At 45.5% G+C, this 26,790-nt stretch overlaps 1 protein-coding gene across 2 annotated transcripts; it reads right to left on the reverse strand.

Moving 5' to 3' along the window:
* Nucleotides 1-55: 55 nt before the first annotated feature.
* TMEM259 (transmembrane protein 259) lies at nucleotides 56-26,617 on the reverse strand. Of its 2 annotated transcripts, none has more exons than XM_050933896.1 (11): nucleotides 26,091-26,617; nucleotides 16,147-16,413; nucleotides 13,775-13,898; nucleotides 11,009-11,119; nucleotides 9,427-9,549; nucleotides 9,024-9,124; nucleotides 7,019-7,076; nucleotides 6,211-6,294; nucleotides 5,401-5,533; nucleotides 4,871-4,970; nucleotides 56-3,772 (listed from the first exon to the last, which is right to left on the reverse strand). In XM_050933896.1, exons 1-11 carry the CDS (start codon nucleotides 26,325-26,327, stop codon nucleotides 2,912-2,914), a joined length of 2,199 nt encoding a protein of 732 aa, XP_050789853.1. In that variant the 5' UTR covers nucleotides 26,328-26,617; the 3' UTR covers nucleotides 56-2,911. The 2 variants fall into 2 exon arrangements, with proteins under 2 accessions (XP_050789853.1, XP_050789851.1); XM_050933894.1 differs by having other exon boundaries at nucleotides 13,721-13,898.
* Between the last annotated feature and the right edge of the window lie 173 nt (nucleotides 26,618-26,790).

Below are 26,790 nucleotides of genomic sequence, written 5' to 3' on the forward strand. Positions count from 1 at the left end.
CTGAAGACCAGGTCCAGCCTGCCCAGGACCCCAGCACGACCAATAGCGAAGCAGCACCCCTGAAGCCATTAGAGATATTTATTATATATACAAACACATTTTGTACATTAAATAGAATGAACTCTACCCTTCATTCAGCAAATGATTTGGTTCATTTCCCTCCCCCACCCCACAAATCCTACAGCTGTTTCTGCTGCCTTGTGCTCTGTGACCTTTACGACCTGCCTAGAAGCAGCATCAGATAATTGAGGGGAGAGATGTTGGCTAGACCCCATCTCGCTCCTGGGGAGGTTGGGTGTATTGAGAGGGGGCCACCAACATATCGGGCCCTGGCCAGCGCTCTCCATCTCCAGCAGCAGCATGTACTCCCTAAAAAGGGTTTCTGGGGAGGAAAGGCAGAGAAACAGAAAGCGAAGATACTGTCGGAAACCCCTTTGCGCTGGGCAGCCCCTGACATGGCAAAGCCTTTGATCACACGCCAATTCCTGACCCAACAGCGCCTTCCCCACGTGCTAAGCAGTAGAAATGCCAGAGGACCTGATTCCTGGGACTGATCAGATGGGAAGAAAACACCAGCTGCACTTACCCTCCCAGCTGAGGGCTGCTTAGCTCATGTAGACAAGAATGGAGCCCAAGAGCAATTCCACAGCTTGGTCTCTGTCCCCCTGGAGATATGCCTCCCAGCACCCCTCTAATCAAGGGGGGCTAAGCCCCACCCTCCCCCATGGCACTTCCCTTTTCCACCACATATGCTACCTTTTCCTGAGTTTATCTCCCCTCTCAGAGCCTTGCTGGGGGAACCGGACATCACCTACCACAAACCCTTCTCCAAAAGGAAGCAGCTCCCAGGATGGGTATACCAGAGCAGGCCGACTGAACTAGAAAACTCTGCTGCCGATAACAGACTGGTTTCTAATGCAGCCTCTCTAACTTGGGTACCAGATGTCACCCACTACAACTAGTTAATAAAAAGGTATAGACCCGGATAGCCCTTAGGCAAACTAGAGTCTACCAGGGTGAGACACTAATCTCACAGCTAGCTTTGCCTCTCCTCTCAGCACAACAGTGCTCCAGGCTTCCTTTTTGCCAGGGAAGAGAGGGAGGGTTTATCTGAATTTCTTCTTGGCTTCAGTGTTCGGCTCCTTTGCTTTTCTCCTGAACCATCACGTGTAACGGTTTTCTACTTGCAGTCTCCCCTTCCGGTGCTGTGCCAAGGGAATTTCTCAACTCATGGAAGGGCCCAATCTTAGGATGTGAAGGTGTCCCACACATGGGACAAGGCACTGAAAAGACAAGCTAAGCCACCAAAGCAAAGAGTGGAGCTGTGTGGTGACCAGGCTACACACATGCATCCCTGAAGGCTCTTCCATGAATTATGAACCTATAGTTCAGTTTCTAACTAAATGTTTTCAGGCCACAGGCCCTGGCTTGAGCTTACCCAGTCTATGTGCTATGCATTTAAGGTGCTGGATTCAGAGAGCCTCTGCCGGAGGCCATGTGGCAGCAAGAAAAGCTGCTCTTCTTTCGGGGGTACAGTGGGAATGGAAAAGGGAAGATAGCCATGGGGATCCGTCCCATAATCAGCCTAGATGATTCCAAGCAAACCCCTGCGACCTGCCGGGGAAGCAGTATGAACCTGTCTGCTCAGACAGTGCTGACTGGCTCTTGGTGATCTGTTAGCACAGGAAAACGGCCTCATTTTTCACCTCTCCCAGGATAGAGTGGCCACTGGTAAGAGGTCAGGGGGAGAGGGCAGCAGAAAGATGCTTAACTACAGCTAATCGAAGCCCTATTTCCCAGCTTCTCCACTGTAATGATGTCTGGAAAAAGGGCACAGGGCTTAAGATGCACTTTCCCTAGCAGAAGGCCAAGCTCGCTGATGCCCTCTGCTGCCTTCTGGGGATCTCCAAAGGAGACCTGAACACCCCCACCACACACATTCTGTTAAACTGCAGTTCTAAGACAGGAACGCCAGGAAACTGCCGCCCATATCTTCTCCCCCCATTAATACAGACTTGTGTCTCACCCTTTAAAACCTCTGCATCTTTCTAAAAATAGATAGAGCTATATATAGAATTTGTCTTTGCAACAGCCAACTTTACTCCTTTGCTAAGTAGCCAAAAACCCCTATACAGTCAAGGCCCATATGGCTGGTGAGGAAGAAGAGCTGAGAACAGGGAGATTCAGCTGCAGACAAATCAGCTAGACGCTACCAAACTGTCAGGGTGAAGATGTCAAGCAGCATGCACCGAAGCTCCCCTGATGAAAGGAAATGACTCTTAGCTCCAGCAAGTGATTTCTGACAGCCCCTGAGGTTCATTTCCATTTCAGTTGATGAACTTTTCCGCCTGTCTTTCCAGGAATACACCACATTAGATGCAACTCATCAAATTAAGATTTTTGTTTTTTTTTTTTTTTTGGTTAAAAACAAAAAAAATTGTTTAGTACAATTTGGGTCACACTTGCAAAGGCAAGTAGGGCTGACGACTCAGTCCCCAGCAGCTGATCCAGCCGGTATACCTTGAAGCCCTTCCTTGTAAGAGCAACGCAGGAGGGGCGGGAGAGGAAGAAGGAGGAACCACAGAAGTGTGACACTGATTAGCCCAAGTGCCGCAATCCTGCAGCCCTGTTGTCTGCCAATGGCTTAAGAAAAACGTGGGGCCCAGCACCTTGCATGCGGTGAAGAACCTCTCTCTGCAGGTCTAGTTGCAGAGGGATGCTGGGTATTAATGGCTCCTGGCAAGTCTGTCCTTTTAACACATACACATCTACTGTCCGGGGAGAAACGAATTGCCTCTTTACCACGCTCCAGCTGCTCCGCCTCCACTAAAGGGAATTATGGGGGAGGCATGGGGAGAAATAAGAAATCTAGATTCCTTCTGGACTGCCAGAGGTCAAGGAGAGACCAAGCTCAGGACAGGCTACTGGACTCTGGTTCTGAGTGAGCTTCAGAGCTGGCTGTACCGTCCACTGCTGTTGGGCAGGGGGCAGTCTCCCCATGGTCCCCAAAAGCACTATCCGAATGCTTGACCAGATCAGTATCTTGCGTGAGGGGCTGAGGGGTCTCTGCCAGGTTACTGTTTGCAACACAGTCCTTTCCACTAGGTTCTGCTTGGCTCAGTGACTCCCCTGCAGCCGCAGTCTGCTCAGGAAAGGAAGGACTAGGGATGGATGCGTCATCCCCCTGTGCTGGGACAAGAGGGGCAGCTGGTATGTCTTCTGCACCAGGGGGCGCATCTGTTGCAGTAACCACTGCTGTTGAAGAGACCTCTATAGTAATGGAGCCCATAGCAGTCTCCACGCGGTCGCTGCTGACTCGAATTCGGGTTACCAAGCTTGAAGCAGCAGCGACAGCAGCATCCTGTGGGCTCCCATTGGCCATGGCTTCGTGCCCCACGTTTGGCTCCAAGAGGGTAGTGCTCAGGTCAGACAGAAACGAGGCTTCCGTAATGATGGCGGCTGTTTCAGCTACCCAGTTCAGATCACTCCCTACAGAAGAGGCTGTAGCAGCTGCAATGGCAACAGCACTGGGATCCTCGCTGGGAGCCAGAGAACTGGGGCTGCTGCTTTCTGTGGCGGGACCAGCTGCCGGATGGGGCCGCCTGCCACCCATGTCGGTGGGGGCGGCTGTAGTGTTGTTGTTGAGGTTGTCCTGCAGCGTTGTTTGGGTCCCTTGACCCACCTGCTGGTTCTGCAGCAGCATCTCTTGGATTCTGATCTGCTGGAGGATGGCTGGCAGCTCATAATGATGGAAAAAATAGATCATGGAGTGCTAGGGAACACAAAGGGAAAGGAGTTACTTGTTGGCCAAGATCTGCCAGAGAGGTTTTTGCTGCAGCCCTGTAGAAAGCCTGTGGCTTGGTTCCCTTAACTGTTGTAATCACAAGAGCAGGGGAGTGGCTAGGCTGCTCAACTCATACTGGAACCAGAAATATTCAGGATTTAGAGTCAAACCTAAGACATTTTGGGAAGGATTTTCTGCCTTCCACTGTGGTACCTAGAGGCCTCTCCAGCAGCTTAGTGGGGCCACAAAAGCCCTGCAACCAACCAGGGGACCACAGAATCCAAGTCTCTTAAGGAGGCATGGGGAGAAAGGCAGCAGCCAGGAATATCTGGAGTTTCTATGGACAGCTGACTGCAGACTTACAGCTGGTGTGAGGTGTCAGGTCATCAGCCAGAGACAAGTCCTCTAGCCACAGAGCAGGGACATCAGGCAGCAGCAGTGCAAGCATCCTCTATACCATTCAACCATCACCACAGGCACCACCTGCATGGGGAGTTCTGCATACGCCCATTCGGTCCCTGGCCCCCGAGTCACAACCCTCACAAAGAGATCATTTAGGATGGTGCCTTATGTAATCTGGACAGCTATCCAGTGGGAATTTGACCGAGACCCTCTACCCTGCCCAAAACTCACTTGCCATTAACCCTCAGTCATTTTATGGGTCCAATTTTAAGTCACTAATGGCCACAGATGGATTTGAGCCCATGACCTAGAAGTCCAAGGCCCTGTATCTTAAGGGATTTGGCAGTTTCACCCACCCTCTACCATCATGTTCCCAGAGAGTGCACAGATGTCTTGGTTAAGTGAGAATTTCTGCTCAAACCCAACTTTGCAACAGGTTTTATAGAGTCTACATTGTGGCGTTAGTGACTCAGGGGTAATTTACTCTAGTCTGTGTCCACCCATGCATAGCCATTCAAGTGGCCTGATCAGTTTCTGACTTGATATTTTAAGCCTTAGATTTCTATCCAGCTCCCTCATAAGGTTAATGAAGTGACCATGCGGAGAATTAGCTCTAAGACATAGATCTGTCTCAAATAATCTGCTCTTCTACCCAATGAACAGCAAAAGAAGGCCACTGCTTACCTGGATGAAAAGCCATGAGGTGACCAGAGCCAGGCTGCTGTACTGTCCATTAAATCGATAGTGGTATGCATAGAAGGCAAAGTGGTACAAGTAGAAGAACCTGGAAAGAGAAGGGACAATAAGGAACAGGACGTAACCACAGAGAACCCACCCACCCCAGCCTGGAGAGGGAATTTCCCACTGAGCAGCTGTGAGACCTTGACTAATGGGTACTCTTGACTTTCTCAGCAGACATTGGTGTTCATCTAAATACAGAGCAGGACAAGTGGGCAAATGTTTGAATCAGTTTTAAAAGGAGGACTTCCTAATAGTTACACAGGAAAGAGCCAACTTGCCTCCTGAATGTGGGCTTCAGATGCAGGAACATCGGGGGCCAAGAAGGGAAAACAGTGGCTATCCGATATGGAAGCCAACGTAGCACCGCTGGATGAAAATTTTAAAGAAGCCTCGCATCGCAGAATAAAGTGGCATGCAATATAGGTCTGAAGCACACGGCTAGGTGATGGAAGGAGAATGGGCAACTCTCTTACCTGAGCCAATGCCTCTTACTAGTATTGGTGTGGCAACAGATGGCATCATACTGGTCCGCCAGCCACACAATGAGGATGATATAAAACGCAGTGGTGGTGTCATTGAAGAACTCTGACATAATGGCCTCCATGCCTGCCGGACAAAAAACACTGACATGTCAACTAGCTGTAGGGCCTGGTCAATGGGTAATCCCAGCTCGCCATTCTCCAGAACCAAGGGTGCACCCAGGGTAAACACTATGTAGCAACTGGTGCTATGATGTATTTGCTGGATTGCAGAACAAATGCAACCAGGCACAATGGAGCTGGTTTCTAACAGGGAATGAGGTAAAGCACAAAGATTTCCTTGCTGACTGGAATCTTCACCTATAGCGTTAGCCACAGCACAGGGATAATTGTTTTTAAATGAAGTTTTGTAGGTGTAGGACATAGGTCAGGAAAGCGAGAGACGGAGAAGTAGATCAGAGCTATACATAATGTACACACACACACACACACACACACACAAAACGTAGATTACCTCCACCCCCAATGCACAGCTCTGAGAATCACTAATCCTGACCAGCCCTAACCCAAGCATGGGTATATTTCTACTGGAGACTAGGACAAAAACACCTGACAACAAGGTCACACTGAGTTCCATGACATATTACATCTCCGCAGGGAGTGAGAACAATAAACCCCCAGTGCTGCAAGGTACAAGAGAGGGATTCTGTGCTCAACGCACCCCGAAGCAACTTGCTACACTACGTTTGTTTCTGACCTGCTCAGTGTCCTTCCTTTACATAGGGAGTAAATCCACGTTCTTACCTACTAGAGCCAAAATGACCGTGAGTAACGGAGCAGCAGGGAATGCAATGGTCATGTTCATCTCCAGCATCTGTAAGAGGTCCACTGCAAGGAAAGCAAACCATGTAGGGCTCTCAGCAGTGCATGGAGCAGAGTAACGCACTACAAACCATCTTTAGAACTAGACGCAGGAGTGCATACAGGAGGCAGCACGGCTGCTAACTGCTTACAGCTCACAGAACACATAGGCCCACACCGGAGCAGGCAACTGCTCTGACAAATCCTGCCCTGGCAATGACCTATAGCCACTGCTTCAGCGGAAGCTGAAATCCCCCAGAAGGCACCAGGGCTGCACTTTTGGGACAGTGGTTTTTTGACCCCTGAGGCATTAGGCCATGTCCTGAAACATGGGATTTGCATTCAGCCAACCTCAGATAAGAGGGGAAGTGGTCACAAAGGGCAACTTAAAGAGCATATTTGTCTGGAGAATTTAGGCTAAATTCAGATCTGATGTAAGCAGGAAAAAAAAGAGTCTAGAAATCAATGGAGCTGCATTCACACTAGGACAGAATCTATCCCTTGGTCACTAAGCAGCGTACTCCAGGTGGCAAGTCCTGCCATGTCAGCTTCTGCTTTGAGTAACCTTTGGAAAATGTTTTCCCAGCTTGAGGATGACAGATGGGATAAACAATCTACTGTCTCAAGTAGGCTCAACTCCACAAAAGACACGAAGCTCTTTTCTTGACCTCCAAAGGGGGTGGGTGTTCACTAGGGCATGGCATTATCCCAAAAGAAACAGTCTGTAGGAGTGAGATTCAGAAGCACTTACCAATGAAGACAAAGATTTGATGATGAGAGTAGCGCAACAGCATCGAGACTGACAGAGTCTGAAAAGGCAAAACAGATCAGGGTTAGAACTGGACTGCCCTGGGAAGTTTGTTTTCCCATAGAGGGTTGTAATATGATAGAGTTTGTGCCGATGCATCATCGTGGGATGCACTGAGACAGATATTACAGACACATGTGAAATCTTTGAGTCTAGTGTACCAAGTTCTTAATGTTATCTGTATTTCTGTGAGCCAGCAATTATATCCTGGCTCCACGGGAGAGGGTTGCCAAACCGACTCCAAGAACGATCATCAGTGTGGGGCCATTACAGCAAACCCTGGGACAGGTCCAACTCCGAAGAGGAACCACCTCCTGTGGATTTTTGCATATACTGGTTCAGACTGGGTTCCAGAGGCCAGGAGACAAAGAAAGGCTTCTAGTATAAAGGCTCAGCTGAACTACTCCGAATTTCTGTTTGATCCAATAACTGACAAGTCATGCATCCAACAAAGTGGGTATTCACCCCCGAAAGCTCATGCTCCAATATATCTGTTAGTCTATAAGGTGCCACAGAACTCTTTGCCGCTTTTACAGATCCAGACTAACATGGCTACCCCTCTGATACTTGACAAGAGATTGTAACCAAGAGGGCACAACCCTGATGGAAGGATCCGAAGGACTGGAAAACATGCCAGGGTCTGGAAACACACAGTAAACCTAGCATGCGTGTAGCACGTTTTATTGATTTATGCTACGATCTTATTTGCTGGGCTATGCACACTGAAGGGCAGAAGGAATTGAAGGCTAAATCTTCAGTCTGGAGGAAGAGCGTTGCAGTACTTTGATCACAGAGAGGTGATGGCTAGAGGTTTGAGATGTAAAGGGGTGCCCTTGAGCAGACCGCAGAGGGGTCAGAGGTGCACAGTTAACCTGCAAACTGTGACATGTACTTGTGAGGATCTTTGGCCTGGGCTATGCAGGAGGTCAGATTAGATCGGGGTAGGCAACCTATGGCACACATGCCGAAGGAGGCACACGAGCTGATTTTCAGTGGCACTCACACTGCCTGGCCACCGGTCTGGGGGCTCTGCATTTTAATTTAATTTTAAATGAAGCTTCTTAAACATTTTTAAAACCTTATTTACTTTGCATAGAACTAAACTATTGTTGTATATTACAGACTTATAGAAAGAGACGTTCTAAAAACATTACAATGTATGACTGGCACGTGAAACCTTAAATTAGAGTGAATAAATGAAGACTTGGCACACCACTTCTGAAAAGTTGCCGACCCCTGGATTAGATGATAATAACAGACCCTTCTGACCTTAGAATCTATGTTAACTAAGAATTTGATGGCTTGTGGGGATTTTTCTAAGCACCGTAACAAAGCCCAAGATTGTACAGCACATTTCACTCTTAGTTTTAAGTAGCGCTTCTTTGGCATGTTACAAACGGTAATTAAACCACATGCTGTCCCTGTGAAAGAGATAGGCAAGTAGTTTAGCTGTAGCAGGAGTCTAGTTCTGACAAGTTAAGTGATGCCCAAAAATCAAAGCAAAAATCTGTAACAGAGTTGAGACCAGAATCCAAAGTTCCAGCTCTGTCCCAGTCCTGTGCATCTCCAGCTAGGCTACAATCTGTCTCTGAGAAAGATCACAGAAGACTGATGAATCTTCACGCGAGAGATATTTAAACGCCTCCTCTCACCAGCCATTAGATTATTGTTTTACATGGTCTTGCATCAAAGGAAGGAGGATCACTGCCCTAACTCTATGCATAGTGGTTTGGCATCTATGATATCTCAGCCTCCTTTGCTTATTGGTTTCATCTGGGTCAATTCTGCATTTGCAAAAGATTTTAAGTCTATTTAGTAAAAGTAGCAGTGGCCTCTTGTGTTAATACAGATGTAGGGCACATACGAATGTTACCAAAATCAAGTCTTAAATAGCATCTGGCAAGCCCTAGTCCAGAAATCCAGGCAGCACTGAAACAGTTTTACTTACAAATATGACCATGATAACAAAGGCTGCTAGATATGAAGTCCTAGCCATCCACATGCTGACAAAGCGATAGTGCTCCCCAGACACCACGTTGCGGAGGAAACCTGGAGAAAGAGAGGAGCCTGGTCTGATTAAACAATAAATGATAGGCTGAGCTTCCCGTACTGGTGCATCCTTCATTCTTATTCAGCATAGGGCAGGAGAAAAATCTTCCTTGTGGCCATTATCCTCTCTCTCCTCACGCTTATTTCATTTTACTTGCCTGGTGATCATCTCCCCATGGAGCCGGGTAACCGTTCTCAGTACTAGGGTATGGTCAACAGGCAGGGCACACCATTCATGCACCCACAGACTCCATGCACCTCTCTAAATATTCCACCACAACATTGTTTCCTGGTGCCTTTACCTTTGTTCTCTTCGTTTTCAGCTAAAGCTTTCACACTGGACATTAGAATGTCATCGTAACCCAGGAACTCGTCCAGCAGCAGGCGACTAAATCGGTCCCCAAAGCACTGGTCCCTGGTGGGATCTGCATGAAAGGTAAAGAAAATTCACTCTGTTCAATCAGAGGTGAAACTGCAGAGCAGGAAACTCTACCTGTTACTATTTACCTCAAGACCCATCAGATGCTCTGTGGTGCTATGTGAGCAAACAGAATTCGATTTCCAGGCTTAGACTCTCCTTCCTTAAGCCAGCAGAAGTGGCGCACTTGCCCCAGCTAAGCATGGCGCTCCCCTGTCTGAGCCTTTTAGCAGGACAGTAGGCATAGTACTGTAGAAACATTGGCTTTTGCAGTGGGATGAGAACGGCCAATATGGACAGAAGTTCTTCACATGGCAAAAACAATCAGGAAGTGTAAGGACAGGGAGATGGATGGTTACAGTTATTTGCAGTGAGATTCAGAATTAAAGCAAAAGGATCTTAAAATGTTGAATCAAAGTGACTCAGCATCTCCAGGTAATTCCAGGCACTGATGGAAAAAAGTTTCAGCATTACACCACAGAGGTGGCTGCAGTGATTAGGTCAATATAGTGACATGAAAGTGCTACATACATTCAAATGAGTTTTATATACACATGTAATAGCTCACAATGCGGCGGGGATCCATCTAGATGAAAGGTGGAATATAAATGCAAGCAATTTTTAGTAAGGCAGGTAGGGTGCTTATGTAGGAATTTGAAAGATCAGACCAAATAAAAACACCACCTACCTTTAACAGAGACCCATTTGTTATCTGCCCCGTAATCACTGTTTAATACAGCAGAACATACCACTGCTTGCACTACTTATGTCTAATGAATCTAATCTGATTGCTGCACATATTTTGGCATCTGATTAATTAGGATTTTTGGCACTAGAAGGTGTAAGGCTATACTTATTCCTTGGAAACTTGTTAATTAAGAGAATATCAGTGGAATAGAACCCTGTCACAGGCTAATGGTCCCTGTGGCTATGCAGGATGCCAAGATGATTAGAGATAAATGCCAATGCTAAGGAGACATGCTCAACATTGGCTCTGATAGGGATAATCGCTCCTGACAATAAGTATCAATGTTGTGCATCACAAGTGTTAAATCACTGAGGGCTGCAGGCTATTTTGTTTCTAGCCTGGAAAGTTTAAAGCAAAGGAGGAAAAGCAACAAAACAATACGAATTGGGCAGTGTTTAGGTTTGGTCTCTTGAGATTCCTTCCAGGGAGGGACAACTGCTCTAGAAAATAACACTAGGCCTCAGATATTGAAACCGATTGCTTAGATTCGGACTCTGTAATGGATGCCTGGGTATTGTATTGGAAAGACACTGCCTGTAAAGACTGTCCTTCTCTGAACGAGGGCCCCCTCCACTGTTATAAAAGGTTTCTGTGCGATTGAAGCAAAGGTAGGTATGTGGGGGCATGGCTAAAATTGGGGTGTTGGCAAATAACATGCAGGCATTTTAGAAGAGTCTTGTCAACTAATGCATGAGCCCTGGTCATGTCCCTTACTTACCTAGTGTCACCACCATGACTGGGATGCTGAGACGCTGACGAGTGCTCTGAGACAGGCGTAAAAACCCATACTCCAAAGAATACTCCACAATGTACTCTTCCTGCGGCCACACTGCAAGAGAGGAAGGCAAAGGAGACTCAACAGCAGGGTTTGCAAACTACTGTGGATACACTCCTCTTTACCCTATCCCCTCCTGAAAAGCAGGTTTGCCAAGACACAAGCACAAGCGGCCTTTTGTCATGTTAAAGCTTTGGTTGCACTTTACACATCACTCTTCTCCCCCCCCCCCCCCACAGTAATCCCACCCCATTAACATGGATAGGAGTGAGCCCTTTGATGCATTTCCCAACCCCGTTCACCCCAGGAGATGCACTGGGTAGATATCAGCAGTTGGCTTTGGGGGAATCCCTTCAACCACTTCAGCAGGAGGATCACTAAAGAACTGTCCACTCACTTTGGACTTAGGGCATTGAAAGGTGCCATGTTTATGGCCTGGGTTACTGGAATCCTACCTACAAGGCCTGGGGTTTTTAAAAGGAGCCCATCCGCTACCTTGATAACTAAGCAGGATCAGCAACAGCACAAGGTTTATTCTACCAGCAACTCCAACCTGGAGGTAGACGTCTTCATGCCTAGTGGTCTCTATGCAAACTGCCCCATCAGTTGGGCTAGTATGAGTCTTTTGAAAGTGACTATCTCCCCATCAACTCATTTCACACAGGTCATCAAATGGTAACAGCGGCAGGTCACTACGATTCGGATCATGAGACTCTCCCAATCCCATTCTCAATCCCTAACGTAGGGGCCAATTTAACAAAACCTTCAGTAATCAGGCTTCAGCCACAGATGGTAAAGCAGATAGAAGAACTCCAGCTCACTGTCTCTGAAGACCACAGATTTGAATCCTCCTCTGAAGCAGAGCACAATAAACCAAGAAGGCACAGCAAAGGGAATCAGGAAACTATACACCACATATAATGGACTTGAGAGGATGTTATAGGCCCTAATGAGAACATGTCCTGTCTTTCTCCTTCCCCACTCTGGCCCCCAGACACGGGACATTTGTTGGACCTGTGCTGAACCATGCTTCTGCCCCTCATTCCATTCCCCATCCAAGAGGAACCATTTCTCAAATGGTAATCCCAGTTCTGCCACTGACTTGGCTTTGGTTTCAGAGTGGTAGCCATGTTAAGGTGCCACAAGTACTCCTCGTTCTTTTTGCTGACTTGGCTTTGTGACCTTCACTTCTGGGCCTCTGTTACCCTATCTGTGAAGGCAGGATAATACCACCCATCTCGCAGAGGGGCTGTGAGGCTGGATCTGATTATTTCTGGCAAGGGCTTTAAGGGCAATGAATTGAACATACTACAGAAAGACAAAGTCACAATATACTCTATGACTTCAGTTTCCAAAGCAACCAGCTTATAACTTCAGCTACAGACAAGGAGCAAACTCTTAAAAAAACCCAAAGATCCTGTTTTTATTCACATTCTGTCATAAGTGACAGATGAGCATTACCCACTCCAGGGTCACTAGTGCCTTAAGGAAAAGCTTTGAAAGCTATCCCATTTAGAAACAAGTCTGCTTAGAGAATTGCTTTCCACAGATAAGACAGCAAGGTTTTCAAGAGCTGATTGTTAAGAGTTGTGAAGGTTTCCTATCAAGAGTGAGGCTGGGCCCAGGGGAGGCCTGGGACCTGGAACAGAACGGATTTCTGGTAGAGGACAAATCGGTGTTTAGGAACGGTTTAGACTGCTGGAAAGCAAAGAATCTCAGTTTTCCAGTGCAATAAAACATCCGTTTCAGCAAACAAGATACGCTAACTATTAAGTCATTCCAGTTATCATGATCCTACTTCAACCCATACGTGATTTTAACAGCTATCTAGTACAGACAGAAACCAAAGCATTATACCATGGATATGCCTTGAATCGCAGTTTAAGGGATAACCACCCATGGTTTCTTTCTAAAAGGTGTACAATATTAGCTGATAAAATCACATTGCAATTGAAGTAGGGAAGATAAAAGCAAGATGGTATTCTGAATGATGTGATTCTAGCGTCTCCATCTCTTGCAGTCTGCCAGGGTTAAGATCAGTGAATCAGTACAAATGCTTTCAGGAGCAGTTAGCTATTCCTGGACAAAGGATCAGAAAATCCCTACTAGTACTATTAAGAATATGAATTATAAATTAGATTTACTGATTCCACCACCACACCTCCTCCCTTGGGACTTTCTTGCACTCCCCTAGAGGATAAAAAGTCAACAGTTGCTAAGGTGAATTATGAGGGAAAAGGTGAAGCAGAGTTTGGTTCATCTTCTTTTGGCCTATCTGGCATTGGCCACTGTCAAAGACATGATACCAGACCAAACAGTTTGTTCTAGTATAACCCTCTTGTGATGCTTTATCAGTGTGGCCTGCCACAGCTGGAGGATCAGCGTAACAATCCAGATATTACTGGCAACAAGAGAGATTTCAGCAGACTTCACAGCACAAGCCTGCTCCCTCCCTAGCCCTCCAGCCAAAGAGCAAAGTTCTGCAGAACCAAAGTCAGTATCTGTCAATTTCACATCATTCGAAGGCAAGGGGGACATCTGGAAAACACTGAAGGTTGTTATGCAAGTGCCTCGAGAAGCCAAGAGGAGTGAAAGGGAGGATATACAGGTGAAAGGGCAGGAGGGAACATGGATACCAGTGTAAGTTGTCTTTACCTGCTCTGGCTAGCATCTCAAACTCGGACACAGTCTCACTCAGAGGCTGCATACCTTTAGTGGTCGCCTCGCTAAACGAGAACTCCTGGCTTTCGTTCTGGGTCACCTGGGTCAGTGCCTCAGTGCTGCTTGCCCGGGGTGGCTTGAGAAACACCTTGGGCTCAATGTCCAGCTCAAACTGTTGAAAAACCATTGGAATGAAAGTAGCATTAGTGCTTATTTCGATTCTGGGCTTCCAAGACCCTACCCCATCCAGTTAACAAGTCAAACACTGAAACATGAGGAGGAAAGAGACACAAAACCCAACCTTTGCAAGCATTTATAGTCACACCTTAAAACAAATAGAGCTTTGGACTGACAAGAAATGGTGGAAGCATGGGGAGAAATGCGTCCCGTTTGGAGCTGGACGTAGGGTTCTTGTGGGACTACGCCAGCCTGGTGTGTTCAGGGTAATTACCCTCTTACACGTGACAGAGTCCCAGTAGACTTCAAGGACAGAACGAGCTGCATAATGTTGACAGCCTGCTCGATCGCAGACAAACAAACTGTTGATAGGGCAGCACAAAATCATTGCTTATCACATTTTTGAACCTGAGGTGGCTGCACCAGTAAACCAGAACAGCGGACTAGGAGATCCCAGAGTGAAGGGCCCCACAGATTAAAGATTTTAAAAGCCAGGAGGGTAAGGGGAGTGAAGTTACAGAGCCTGTATTTAGTTACTAGCATTCATGTACGTGAGCAGCTATGTGGAGGTGATAGCCAACTGCTAAATTGGAGAAATGCCATGAACTGCACAGGTACATTGAATTTATCTATATATCTATGGCTGCGTCACCATAATCTACCACCCCAAGTTTTATTCTAACACTCCAAATCCCTTTGGAGCTTCAAACAGCTTCCATATTTTTATCTGAACCCACCAAAGGGAATATTTCTCTCCCATCCCTTTGTGTGTTGATTTCCCCCTCTAAAGCTAGCCCTAGCCTGGAAAGGCTAAGATTCAGTCCAGGGCTAACAGCAGCTTTTCTGTGCCTAAAAATATCACAGCTTTTCAGTCTGGTGTGTTGTAGCCCAGCAGATTAAAAAAAACAGAGCTTTCTATCACTGGAAAGGGGACGCGCAAGCTGGCGAGCTGACCCATCAGCTGGGGAAGGGGAAGTCACGTTGCAAACAAAGGCACAGCTCCAGTTCTCTTCACAGGGCTCTCTTTATTAACAAAGATTCAGAGCAAGTTGCCACCAACCAAACCTGTCTCATTGCCCTACAGTTCTTTTCTTCCAGGCCTTTCACAAGCCTCCCTGTTGAGATTTCTCCACAACCAGCTCCTGAAGGTGTTTTCCTCTCGGGACTTCTACCACACAGCTGCAGAGAGCCCTTCCCCTGACCCTGAGTATCTCCTCTCTGGTCCCCTGCCTGAGAATGCAAGTTCCCCTTGGACACATGACTAGAAACGGGCGTATGACCTGTACATAGCTCTCTGGTTTAAAGGGCCCAAAGACCCATGGCCCAGTTACAAGATTTCCCATGGGACTCAGCACTCCTCTCTAGCTCTGACAGGGACCATGGTTTCAGACTTTAAAGCAGAGGCATTTTTAGGTACAGAAAGGCTACTTTGGAGGTGATATTTTCCATTTGTTTGTCATTTCTTTTCCCTTCTGGACCCTATACTCATGGCATTTAACATTACCAGGCTTTACAGACAGGAGGGAGATACAAGAAATAATCCCAATGCAGTGATTTAAAAACCTCTAAAACATACCTAAAAATAGTTTTGCTGTAATATATGACACAGGGGGAATACATGATGACATGGGATAAAGGCTTTACTGGTCTGAGTTTGGGAAGATCACATTACCCTCACACACACACGATGTGCTGGAAGAGGACAGCAATTATCGCAAACAGATGCACACATCACTCCATGGTGAGGGGGGATCCAAGGAGAAGCAGAAAGTGTTATTGCCCCTGCTCAGGAAAATTCCAAACACCTGTGCATCTGAGTCAAGCTATGCAATAGCACAGCCCCAGGAATGCCTAACGGCACTTCATGCACTGTCTGCTTCTGAACAAACTCCCTCCTGCCCACCATTTTCAAATGCACTTTTCAGTGCTTGCAAAAGAAGTGATGCAACAAATGGGAAAGGGCTGGCTGGCGCGGGGCATTTTCCACAATGGGCCTTCAGCTCTAGAAATCCCATCTCCCACTGGGTCAACGGAGATGGAATTTACTGGCCTCCACTGTATGTCCCAAGGCCACAATAGCCACACAAGTTTCTGCTTGAGGTGGCATTTGGAGACGTCAGAGGTTCTTTTTAAATTTAAGGGTGGGGCATAGGAATACAGATTGGCTTGGTGCCAGTTAAATAAAGTTCTTGCAGGGAGCATGGAAACAAGGGAGCACAGGCAGCAAATGGCTAAACCTTTACCTTGACAGAGCTGTTTTCAAACATCTCCACAGTCATTTCCTCCTCTTCCTCCTCCTCCTCCTCATGCATAGACTCAATCACCATTCCCGGGAATTTCTCCACCTCACAGAACTGCAGGAAGATGGGGGCTCGGCTGGAGTTGCGTTGTATTTCCACCCGCAGGATTCCATCGCGCGGCCACTTGTCCCGCACGTGCTCCAGGCAGTTAATGGGTGAACGGGAGAAGGCGATGTGAATGTAAGCCAGGATGAACAACACAAACAGAGCCTGAAACAGCAGGAAACAAGGAAGAGATCATGAGTACTGGCTGGCTCCTTCTAAATCTGCTTCTTTTACAAACTCACATGCTTTATAGAGGTTTCTTGCTAACCAGTAAGATACCTGGATGTGTCTGGGCCAACAGACATAGAAATAGCCTAGATCTTTGAAGCATCCCAGTCTTGACAGTCTAAGCATCAAAATATTAACAGCTAAAGTTCCTGGAACCAGTTCACCTCTTCAGCTGAGCAAGGCAGATCCAGGGAGTATTGTGCCATGAACCTGCATCAGCCTCTTATCACACCTTGTAAAGCTGAGGCCTGTCTGCTGTGGGTGGATATTCAAGAGGCTTCATTATACCTTTCACAGGAGTAGAAATTGGCCCTGGTGTCATTGACCAAAGTTTCCCCATTCACACACTTGTTGCACAATGTGATGTATGCTGAGTGGCTGCCACCCCAGAAGCAGCTGTATTTCAGCAGCCTTGTATGTATATTGTTTGGGTTTGTTCACATGCTGCAGGGATCTAAAATGTTAAAACCAGGGCCAGATTCTGACCCAAAATAGTAGCATTTTACATTCATTTTGCACTGGTGTAAATGCTTGCACAAAGGGGCAGGGAAGTAGATAATCAGGCACCCATCTTTTCTGAATAGGAGGCACAATATCAGTTACTGGCAACTGAGTTGGCAATAATAGTTACCAGATAGTGGGTTGTAGTAGCCATCTAATATGGCAGCAGAGGTCCGTTGAAGAGAAAAACTGCCCTGGATACCTCTGGGAAGCACAAAGTTTAACTTCCTGGTTTTCCCCAAAAGTAACCTATCTTCCAAAAAATGCACACCACCCATTTACCTTTGGCTCTCCTCACCCCACTCTCTTGTGCTATTTTCAAATGCTTCTTTGTTGGCAAACAAGCCATCCCTTACTAGACTTTCCAGTCTGACCCAGAAACTGGTTTCCAGCGGAGAGAACAGACTGTATGAATCCACTGGGCCAGAATGTTCCAGGAAGTGTAACTCTAGTAATTAATTCTCATGTATTTATTCCCAAGCCTCTAGAATTCAGTTTAATATTGACAAGGTCCTTGCTCAGGTTGGTGCCAACATGCAACCTTTGCTCAGGAGATATCACAAGTCATGAGACAGTCACTGGAAATGTTTTAAAGGGACAGAGTCAGATAGTTTTAGGTCTTATTTCAAAGACTTTCTTTAAACTTTCCTGTTACCTCTTGTGATTTTATTTTTTTTTAAGTTTCCAAGGAGAGAGTTTGAATGTAAAACCATTTCCTTTCTACCTGTAGAAAACACTGCAGAATTGTGCTAGTGAAAGAAAACTAAATAGTGAAATTGACCAGCCCATTTTCATGCCCCATATCGAATGGAGCTCAAAACAAAATACCAAACAGTGAAAAATAAGCTAAATTTTTTTAAAGACACTTTTGACCTTAATAAACCAGGGCTTTGACTACAGCAGACAAGGACATTTTTTTAAATTACAATTTTTAATCTAATAATGATCCATTAACAGCAAAGTCCCAGATTTTACCAGGGGGAACATATTGGGCTACAGGTATATGTTTCACTAAGAAACCATCTTTGATGAGTGCTAAACGCTGCACATTTTCATTACCCCACACAACGTAATGAAAGGAATGAGGATGGTATCAAAGGATTAATCAAATCCTGTAAGAACATGACTGTGAACCAAGTATAGCTATCACACTACACAAACCTTCCCAGATACAACTAGCCTGCCTGATTTCTGGCTTGGTAGAACTCCCCTACTGTATCTTACATATGCAGGATGTGCTTAAAGTTTGCATTCAGGCTTCCTGGGATACACTATCTCTGGTGCTTGGCTGATGTTTAAATGTGGTTTATTCCTTAGCTTGCTGTTCAGCTGTGTGCTTTTATCGTAAGGGAGCTAAAAAAGCCTCAACAGTAGAAGTATCTGGATTATTTGATGTCTAGATCAGACAGTACCCATTATTGCCAAGGCAAAAGGTACTCAAAAATAATGAGTCAGACCTGCCCCAAAGTCATGATGTTACAATATACACTGGGTTCTTATTTGCCTTCTGGGCTTTGAGCCTGTAAGGTGCAAATCAGTATATATTTCCAAGCGTTTCTCTGAAACCATGAGATCTAATTTCTGATCCAGCTTTAAAATATCTATTAACGCATCTATACCCAGCCACAAGGCTGTTCCTTGTTCCTTCCCAATATTAAACAGCAATTCTGCATCATGGGATCACCTTCTCCAGGGAGGGCATGAGGCAAACAATGCTGAGTCTATTCCCTGGGCACTTCCTCTGTGAAAGTAAAAAAATCAAAAAAAGGCATCAAAAAAAGGCATCCAACCCCTTTAGACTGTATTTTGGTGCCACTGAGACCATCAACAGGGAGCTGGTACCAAATTAAAGCAGGTAACACAAAAGAGCTACTGCACCAAAAAAACATGCTCCAATTGGGGACATTCCTTGAACATGAAAGGTGTGTGGTGTTGTATTCATTACAGGAAAAGTGCCAGCTTAAAGAGCTTTTTATTTTAATCTGGCTTCCCACAGCCCCAGCTGCTGCAGTTCCTACCACTGCCCCCGCCACCTGACATCACCAGAGGTGAAGGAAGCAGGATTTGAAAAAGAGCGCTAAGATCTGTGGGAAGGATTAGTTACCAGGTGGGGAAGTCAGGCATTTCAAACCAACAAGGGCTGAGGAGGAAGCCTGCAGCTAGAAGCCTTTACTATTTCTTTGTAAACATCATCTGATGGTCATATTTTTGTTGTTTGTTCCATTTTTAAGGTCCCTACAGCTCCAAAACACAGGCCAACTGAGGAGAGACTGACAGATTCACTTGGATTATGCTTCTACAGCTGATGCAAAGACAGGGAGAGGAGGTATCCAGAAGAGGCACTAAACATACACCCCCACCCCCACCTTCCAGGAAAGTTCTCCCACTATTCTAACTGCAACTCAAACCATTGGGAGGAAACAAGGAGTGGTCTTGGGGCTAGGTACTGATACACTCTTACAAGCCATTAACAAGGGGGACCAGAAGACTCCTTCCTATGACCCTAGAGGGCTAAATAGGGGAGTGGGGGGGAAATGGAGGATTTAAGCAACTTTCTGTAAAAATTCAAAATATTGAGGCAAAAAGCACAGTGAGACCACCAAAAGAATAGATATTTATATGGATAAGAAACAGATCTGCAGTTACACTGGTTAGAGGCTCTCTCACATATGGCACTAGTTAGAGCAAAAACATATAAGGTACCTCAACCCTTATTTTAATAGGATATAAGCTAATCACCAACAGCCCAGAGTTATGAATCCTTCACTGTTGTTTGCAGAGTTGTAGCTGTGCTGGTCCGAGGATATGACCTAAGGAAGAGCTCTGTGGAACTCGAAAGCATGTCTCTTTCACCAACCTAAGTTGGTACAATAGAAGATATTAACCTCACCCACCCTGACTCTCTCAGAGTTAGGAAGACATTTCACTCATGAGCAGCTAGTTATTGGATCATGGAACATTATATCTAGTAGAGAATGTTTCTTTTTTTGCCATTTAAGTGCAATGATTGTATGATGAAGTTTTGTGTGTGTGTGTGTGTGTATATATATAGACACACAAAATATGTATATTTAACTGAATTATGAATGTCATTTCTGATGTTTTTACAATTGCCTTGAGGTTTCTGAACCTGAATATTGTTTCTTGCCCATCTCTGTTTTTAAATAAAACCCTTACGGTTGGCATTAGGTAGGAAAGTATGTTTCATAAGAATTATTTTGACTGTTGGCCAGACAAAACAAGTATATCTGTATCTATGCACTGGTTTATATAAAACTTGAAATTGTAAAATGTTAATTTTAAAAATAACCAGAAACTGTTCTATAACAGGGGTAGGCAACCTTTCAGAAGTGGTGTGCCGAGTTTTCATTTATTCACTCTAATTTAAAGTTCTGCATGCCAGTAATACATTTTAACGTTTTTCGAAGGTCTCTTTCTATAAGTCTATAATATATAACTAAACTATTGTTGTATGTAAAGTAAATAAGCTTTTAAAAATGTTTAAGCAGCTTCATTTGAAATTAAATTAAAATGCAGAGCCCCCCCCCCTCCCCCCCGACTGGTGGCCAGGACCTGGGCAGAGTGAGTGACACTGAAAATCAGCTCATGTGCCGCCTTCGGCACGCATGCCATAGGTTGCCTACCCCGTTCTATAACATGAGTGATAGTGTTAGCAAACGTGTCACAGGACATCATTTCAGCCTTTGCCAACAGCAATGGCGTCACGAGGACTGCATGCTGGGTTTTCAGGCAGAGGTTTTTTAGTCCCATATAAGACCTACATGAAAAGGCAGGTCTTATCTTCTCTAGCTTAACCAGATTCTTCCTGAACTTCATTCACCTAGGCTGCTAGCTACTGGGAGAATTCACTGCATGGATAATGAAAGACAGTCTCTCTAATCCTACATGTCCACTGTAGGAAGGAAACCAAAATTAAGGGGAAAGGTAGGGGTCCCTTTAGTTTTGTTCACGGAGAGATTCTACCACACCCTCCAAACCTTTCTAGAGAGTCATGTTTAAAACAAGTGGGCTTCTTGAGTAGTTAGGGCATGGTTGCAGATCTCAGCATAGACAGGGCCTTAATGATCTTTAAAGGAGGATGAACCTATTGGTTTCATTTATACAAGATCTGCTAAGTGAGATGACAAATGGTACAGCTTCAGCTTTAGAGAGTATTTCCAAATCATTTGCAGTTTTCTTTCCACTGAATTCTCTCTATTTTAGAAAGCCAATATATTGTCTTTAGTAACCCGAGATCTAGGCTGGCAAAGTTCACTTCAAACAAGCATTCCTTTGATTTGTTACTAGGTTAACTGACCAAACAGGAAAAGCAACTTGAGCTCAGGTAGGAAATGTTAGAAAGAGTCAAGAGATGCCTACATGCAAGCTACAACTGCGCTGCAGGGACCATACCAGCATAATCACAAAGCCTTAACTATGCTAGCATAACCCCGTCGGTGTAGGCTGTATCTACACTATGTCAGGGTTTTTTCAGTTAAGTGTAGAAACGCCACCTCCCCGAGTGACAGGAGATAGGTAAACAGAAGCATCTTTCACTGACTTAGCTATGTTTATACTGAAAGTTAAATCACCATAGCTATGTCATACAGGGGTGTGGATTTTACACAAGTAGTATGCCAACCTAAATTTTAAGTGCAGACCAGGCCCCAGTCTCTGTTCAATCAGGTAGGTACTAGCATCAGACTGGAAAGAGACATTACTAAATCAAGAATAAGACTGAACTCTCCAGAACAGAGGTTGTCTCTACCCACCATGATGGGGACCCAATCCCAACTGGGGCCTTTGGGTGTAAAGATAACTAATAGTGAGAGGAAAAACACATCAAAGAAAGCGCACACAACTTCACTCAGCCACAAGACCTGCTCAAACCTTTCAATTTGTGCTCAGACCTCAGACACCAACATTGGTGTGAAGCACAATGGGTGTCCTGCTGGAAAGCACAGAACAAAATACGCTGGTATAATGCTTTGGTTTCTGTCTGTACTAGATAGCTGTTAAAATCACATATGGATTGAAGTAGGATCATGATAACTGGAATGACTTAATAGTTAGCGTATCTTGTTTGCTGAAACGGATGTTTTATTTCACAAAAAAGGCCTAGCTCATCATTTTGATGGAGGAGAAACTGAAACAGAATTTTCTCTTCACCATACAAAATACTTCCTCAAACTATTAGGAATAACAAATACTTCCCATTAAAGCACATGAAAAACTGCATAACTTTATGAGGCATAAGAGGCACAAATAGCCTCAAGACACGCAACCTCTCACCAAATCAGAAAAGGAGAGCAATAGCATTAAACCCTGCTACCACCATGTCACCAGCCCTATATTCAGAACCAAAACATTCTGCATGAGCTTCGACATCATAATGTGGCAATAAAATGATTGAAAATTAATCGAAGCAGCGTTCTTGGGGCTGACATGCAAGTGAGCGCACTGAGCAATCTCCCTGGATATTCTACAACCTTCAGTAATCAGATTTTCAACTTAACAGAAAACACAGCTCCTGCCCTCCATGATTCCCAGGCAGAATCTTTCACCTCCAAACACCTTAGACAGCTAGCATCAGAAAATCTCAGCTCTTGATTTTACAGACAGTATCCCTAGCTAGATCCTAAAATCATCCATGGTCCTAACATGAATGCCATGTACTTTGAACACCCCATTATGCAGCACAGACGCAAGAAGTTCTCCAGTCTAAAATTCCTCTTATTCCCCGCATGTTCACTGTAGATTAGTAATACTAAACTACCCTTTCTCAATAGGGTACTTTTCAGTGATCTACATTATATTGAAAACTACAGAGGGTTTCACTTTTCATTCAAGGGGACTAATCTCAGTATTAATCAACAAGAAACAACTAGGCACCTTAAAGACTGACAGATTTATTTAGGCATAAGCTTTTGTGGGTAAAAAACCCACTTTTGTAGGTGCATCTGAAGAAGTGGATGCCCAAATAAATCTGTCCTTAAGGTGCCATCGGACTCCTTGCCATTTTTGTGGATCCAGACTAACACGGCTACCCCGATACTTAGCAGAAGAAAGTGATACCACTACAGACTAATGGATTTTTACCACCTTATTTTGGGGAACAATCCAGGGTGATGTTAACAAATACATTCAATAGCTTGAAGTGCAGCTCTCCATCAAGAATGGTGAGCATCTAGAATACAGCACTAGGGCTGAGTTTTAGGGGTTGTTCGTTCTTCAACTTCCTTAAAGTGCTTGATCATTGCGTAACACAACTAGTTCTAGCTACTCATTATCCTTGACCTCCTCTGCAGGAGTAAACAGACTGGCAAAGCTAGGCAGCTACACCGCAGATTTGATTAAGAAGCTGTACGAAGACATCTTCAGCTACGAGGGATCAATAGATAAGGCAGAAGTTAATACATACCAAAGCTCACCTAGACACTGGTTCTGCAACTCAATACATGCATGTAAACCTCGACAACTGAAGGAGCCCCACTTAAGGCAATAGGGCTCTGTACAAGAATTCACCCCGTCACAGTACATGGCAGGATCATGCCTCAGATCTATGCCCAGACTGTTTAGCACTCTAGAGACAGCCAGCATCACACTACGTCCCTACTTCAAAAGAACATCTGCTTGAAATCTGGTCAATTAGTTAAAACACTCTTATGCATGCCACTTCCCCCAGAGTCCCTGTTTTCTACCTGACAATTTAAGTCTTCTTTTTAAACTCATTCCTAAGGTAAAAGTAGGCTGTTCTGCACAAGTATGCATGGCTAATTCAGCTACCCAGAGCTCTGCAACAGGCACTATTAGCTTGACTACAACTCATTCAGTGTAGTATGGTAGTCCCATCCCATTTCAAGTTTTTAAGCATGCATTCAGTTAGTTATAGAAAAGGAAGAGTTAAAAAGCCTGGCCATTTCCAAGAACAACTACTAAAGATGCTGAGTGAAAATGTACTATTAGCACATCAAGGTCATTCTGTCATGATGAAATAGGCATTGTTTTATACTTGAGAATACTGTCCTGACTATTTGTTTCCTTCTTTTTAAGTGACTAATGCTACTATAATGTAAGTACACTGCTGTCTCTTAGAAACGAATCACTTTTTGTGAAATTATGTAATATTAGTACTGGTGAAACACATGAGCGTAGACAGTAACAGAACACCCCTACCCAAATCTCACTAACGTGCTCATTTCCGATCTGCAACTTCGAAGAGTGAAAGGAGTTCAGCCTCTATGACCTATTTAAACTGTGGCCTCCCTGCAGAGACCACCCACAAGGGAGACCAATCAATACCAGCTGTGGTTGCATAAAGGTACCAAAAAATGCAGACAAGAGGACAAAGTAGTTTGTAGTTTTCACACGCAGCAGGCTCAGGTAAGCAGTGTTTTCTAACACATGATAAACTCATCTCCCCTCACCTTTTCCCTAACGTGGACAACACCTATTTCTATCCACAACTGTCTTTCCAGAAACCAGGCTGAAAACTCCAAATCATTTCACATTGGCCGCATAAGCATCAGAAGGCAGTATGTGTTAGCCTACCAATCTAGGATGGACTAGAACCAGTGACCTAGATATGAAAAATGTATTACCCCACTACCAAGCAGAGGCTATCCAGTGCACCATTGCTAAGAGGTCTTCACAGACCAAAGGCCTCCCTAAAAATCTGTATCCTGTACCGTGGAGCTCAATGAGATGCACTATCCAATTTTACTAGTGGGCGTTATACTGAGGGGGAAAAAAAAAATCATGTGTATACATCCAGGAATATTCCTTCCAGATTTAACTTTGACAAAATGATAGACACTGTTTCTCATCCCTCTGGCTTCAGTAAACCACTTTGTTAGAATAAGTCAAAAGTTTAAATCTGGGAACTGTTAACAAGAGGACACAATAGAATTTCAGCAGCACAAGGGAAGACTCCCAAACTGATATAAGATTTTATAATCTATTCACTCAAGCTTTTGCCCAGAGAGAGAAATATGGAGGCATTTTGGGAGAGAGACTATTTAGTCTGAGACTTGTTGAGTTATTCCTTTTCCTCATACATGGTTAGACTGTGACAGTTAAGCCAGTAGCTCTCCTGGGGAATGTTGGCAGCCACTGTGTCGAGTCATTAAAAATTAAAACAAAGCACAGAAGCACAGACTGTAAGAGACAATGCAGCATCAGCAGGAAAGCAGACTGAATCTACAGGACTTCTCCACTTCTAACTGCCATGATTCTATGAATGTCAGAACACAGGAAAATGCCCTAACAAGCCTTTCAATTTATTAAAGGGACCCTAAAGGGTACGCCTATACTGCAGCTCAAAGCAAGCCTCTGAGCCCAGGTAGACAGACGCACACTAACGTTACTCTAGCTAGCATGCTAAAAATAGCAGTGTGGACACTGCAGCACAGAGACTAACCACTTGAGTTCAGATCTAGAGGGTTTGGCGGGTTTGTATTTGGGTGGCTAGCCTATGCCCTGGCCTATGATGCAACAGACACCACTCTGCCTAGCTTGAGCAGAGCTAACGCATCTGTCTACCAAGAGTACATCCAGACTACCTGCCGGATAAGCAGGTAGTGATCGATCTATTGGGGATCGATATATCGCATCTCGTCTAGAAGCGATATATCAATCCCCGAACGTGCTTCCCTTGACTCCTGAACTCCACCAGGGCGAGCGGCGGAAGCGGAGTTGACAGGGGAGCCGTGGCTATCGATCCCGCACCATGAGGACAGGAGGTAAGTCAAAATAAGATATGCAACTTCAGCTACAGGAATAGGGTAGCTGAAGTCAATGTATCTTACACTGACACTCCTCCCCTCCCCTCCAGTGTAGACCAAGCTCAAGACTCAGAGGCATGCTCCCAGCTGCAGTGTATTATAACAATCCCAAGGGTTCATCCCTTCCTAATGAATAGAAAAATACACCTGCCTAGTGGGAAAGTATCTCTGGCTAGTATAGGTGGAGTTAGGTGGCTGATCCTAGGGTAGCAGCAAATCTTTCCTGAGGGTAAGAATTGTTTGGCAGCAACTTGATTGAACTGCACTCAGGGGTGAAGAGTGGATGGAGAAAGTCGATCCATTTTATACATACGTAGACCTCCCCCTCACCTTGAGGAGGACGAAGAACTCGAAGATGCGGCGGAACGAGGGTGGGAAGAGGCGGGCATAGGTTACAGCCATCTTGAAGAAAAGGGCATGGAAGAGGCGATCGCGCACATTAATCAGGGGGTTCTGGTTGAGGTTGGGGTTCCGTACCCCTCGATTGTTTCCACCGGCGGCCCCACCAGCCCCGTTGTTGTTCATGGGGTGATGGTGATTGTTCGCATTGGGCTGGTTCTCCGACATCCTGATCCTCTGGGGGTGGGGGAGCTAGGCGGTTAGCGTGCACACTTTTGAAGGCCTGACTCCCCTGCAGCAGCTTCAGCGAGAGAGGCGACTTTCTCCCCCTGAGGAAGGCACTCGGGAGGAGAGCTTTGGTGGGGCTCTGTCCGCCTGAGTTTAGCCCTTTTGGAGGGGTGGGAGCACAGGGAAGGAAAGAGGCTGCTGGGCCCCTCAGGGGGAGTTTCTACCCTCCCCAAGTCTGACGCCGTTGCCCTTGGGGTGGGTGGATCAGTGCCGCCGGGCAGAGGGGCCTGTGAGCCAGAGGGGAATCGCTGCCGTTTCTCTAAGGGGGGAGGGACTCGAGGGCTACCCCCAGGAGGCTCACACCCAGGGGGCCCCCGAAAGGTAACGGGGGTGACCCCTTGGGGCCGGGACGGGGGGTCACTAGGCTCCCCCTTGGGGCAGGAGCCCTGCAGGATGCGGGGGG

Source organism: Gopherus flavomarginatus, chromosome 24 (genome assembly GCF_025201925.1).
Source record: "Gopherus flavomarginatus isolate rGopFla2 chromosome 24, rGopFla2.mat.asm, whole genome shotgun sequence".
NCBI lineage: Eukaryota > Metazoa > Chordata > Testudines > Testudinidae > Gopherus > Gopherus flavomarginatus.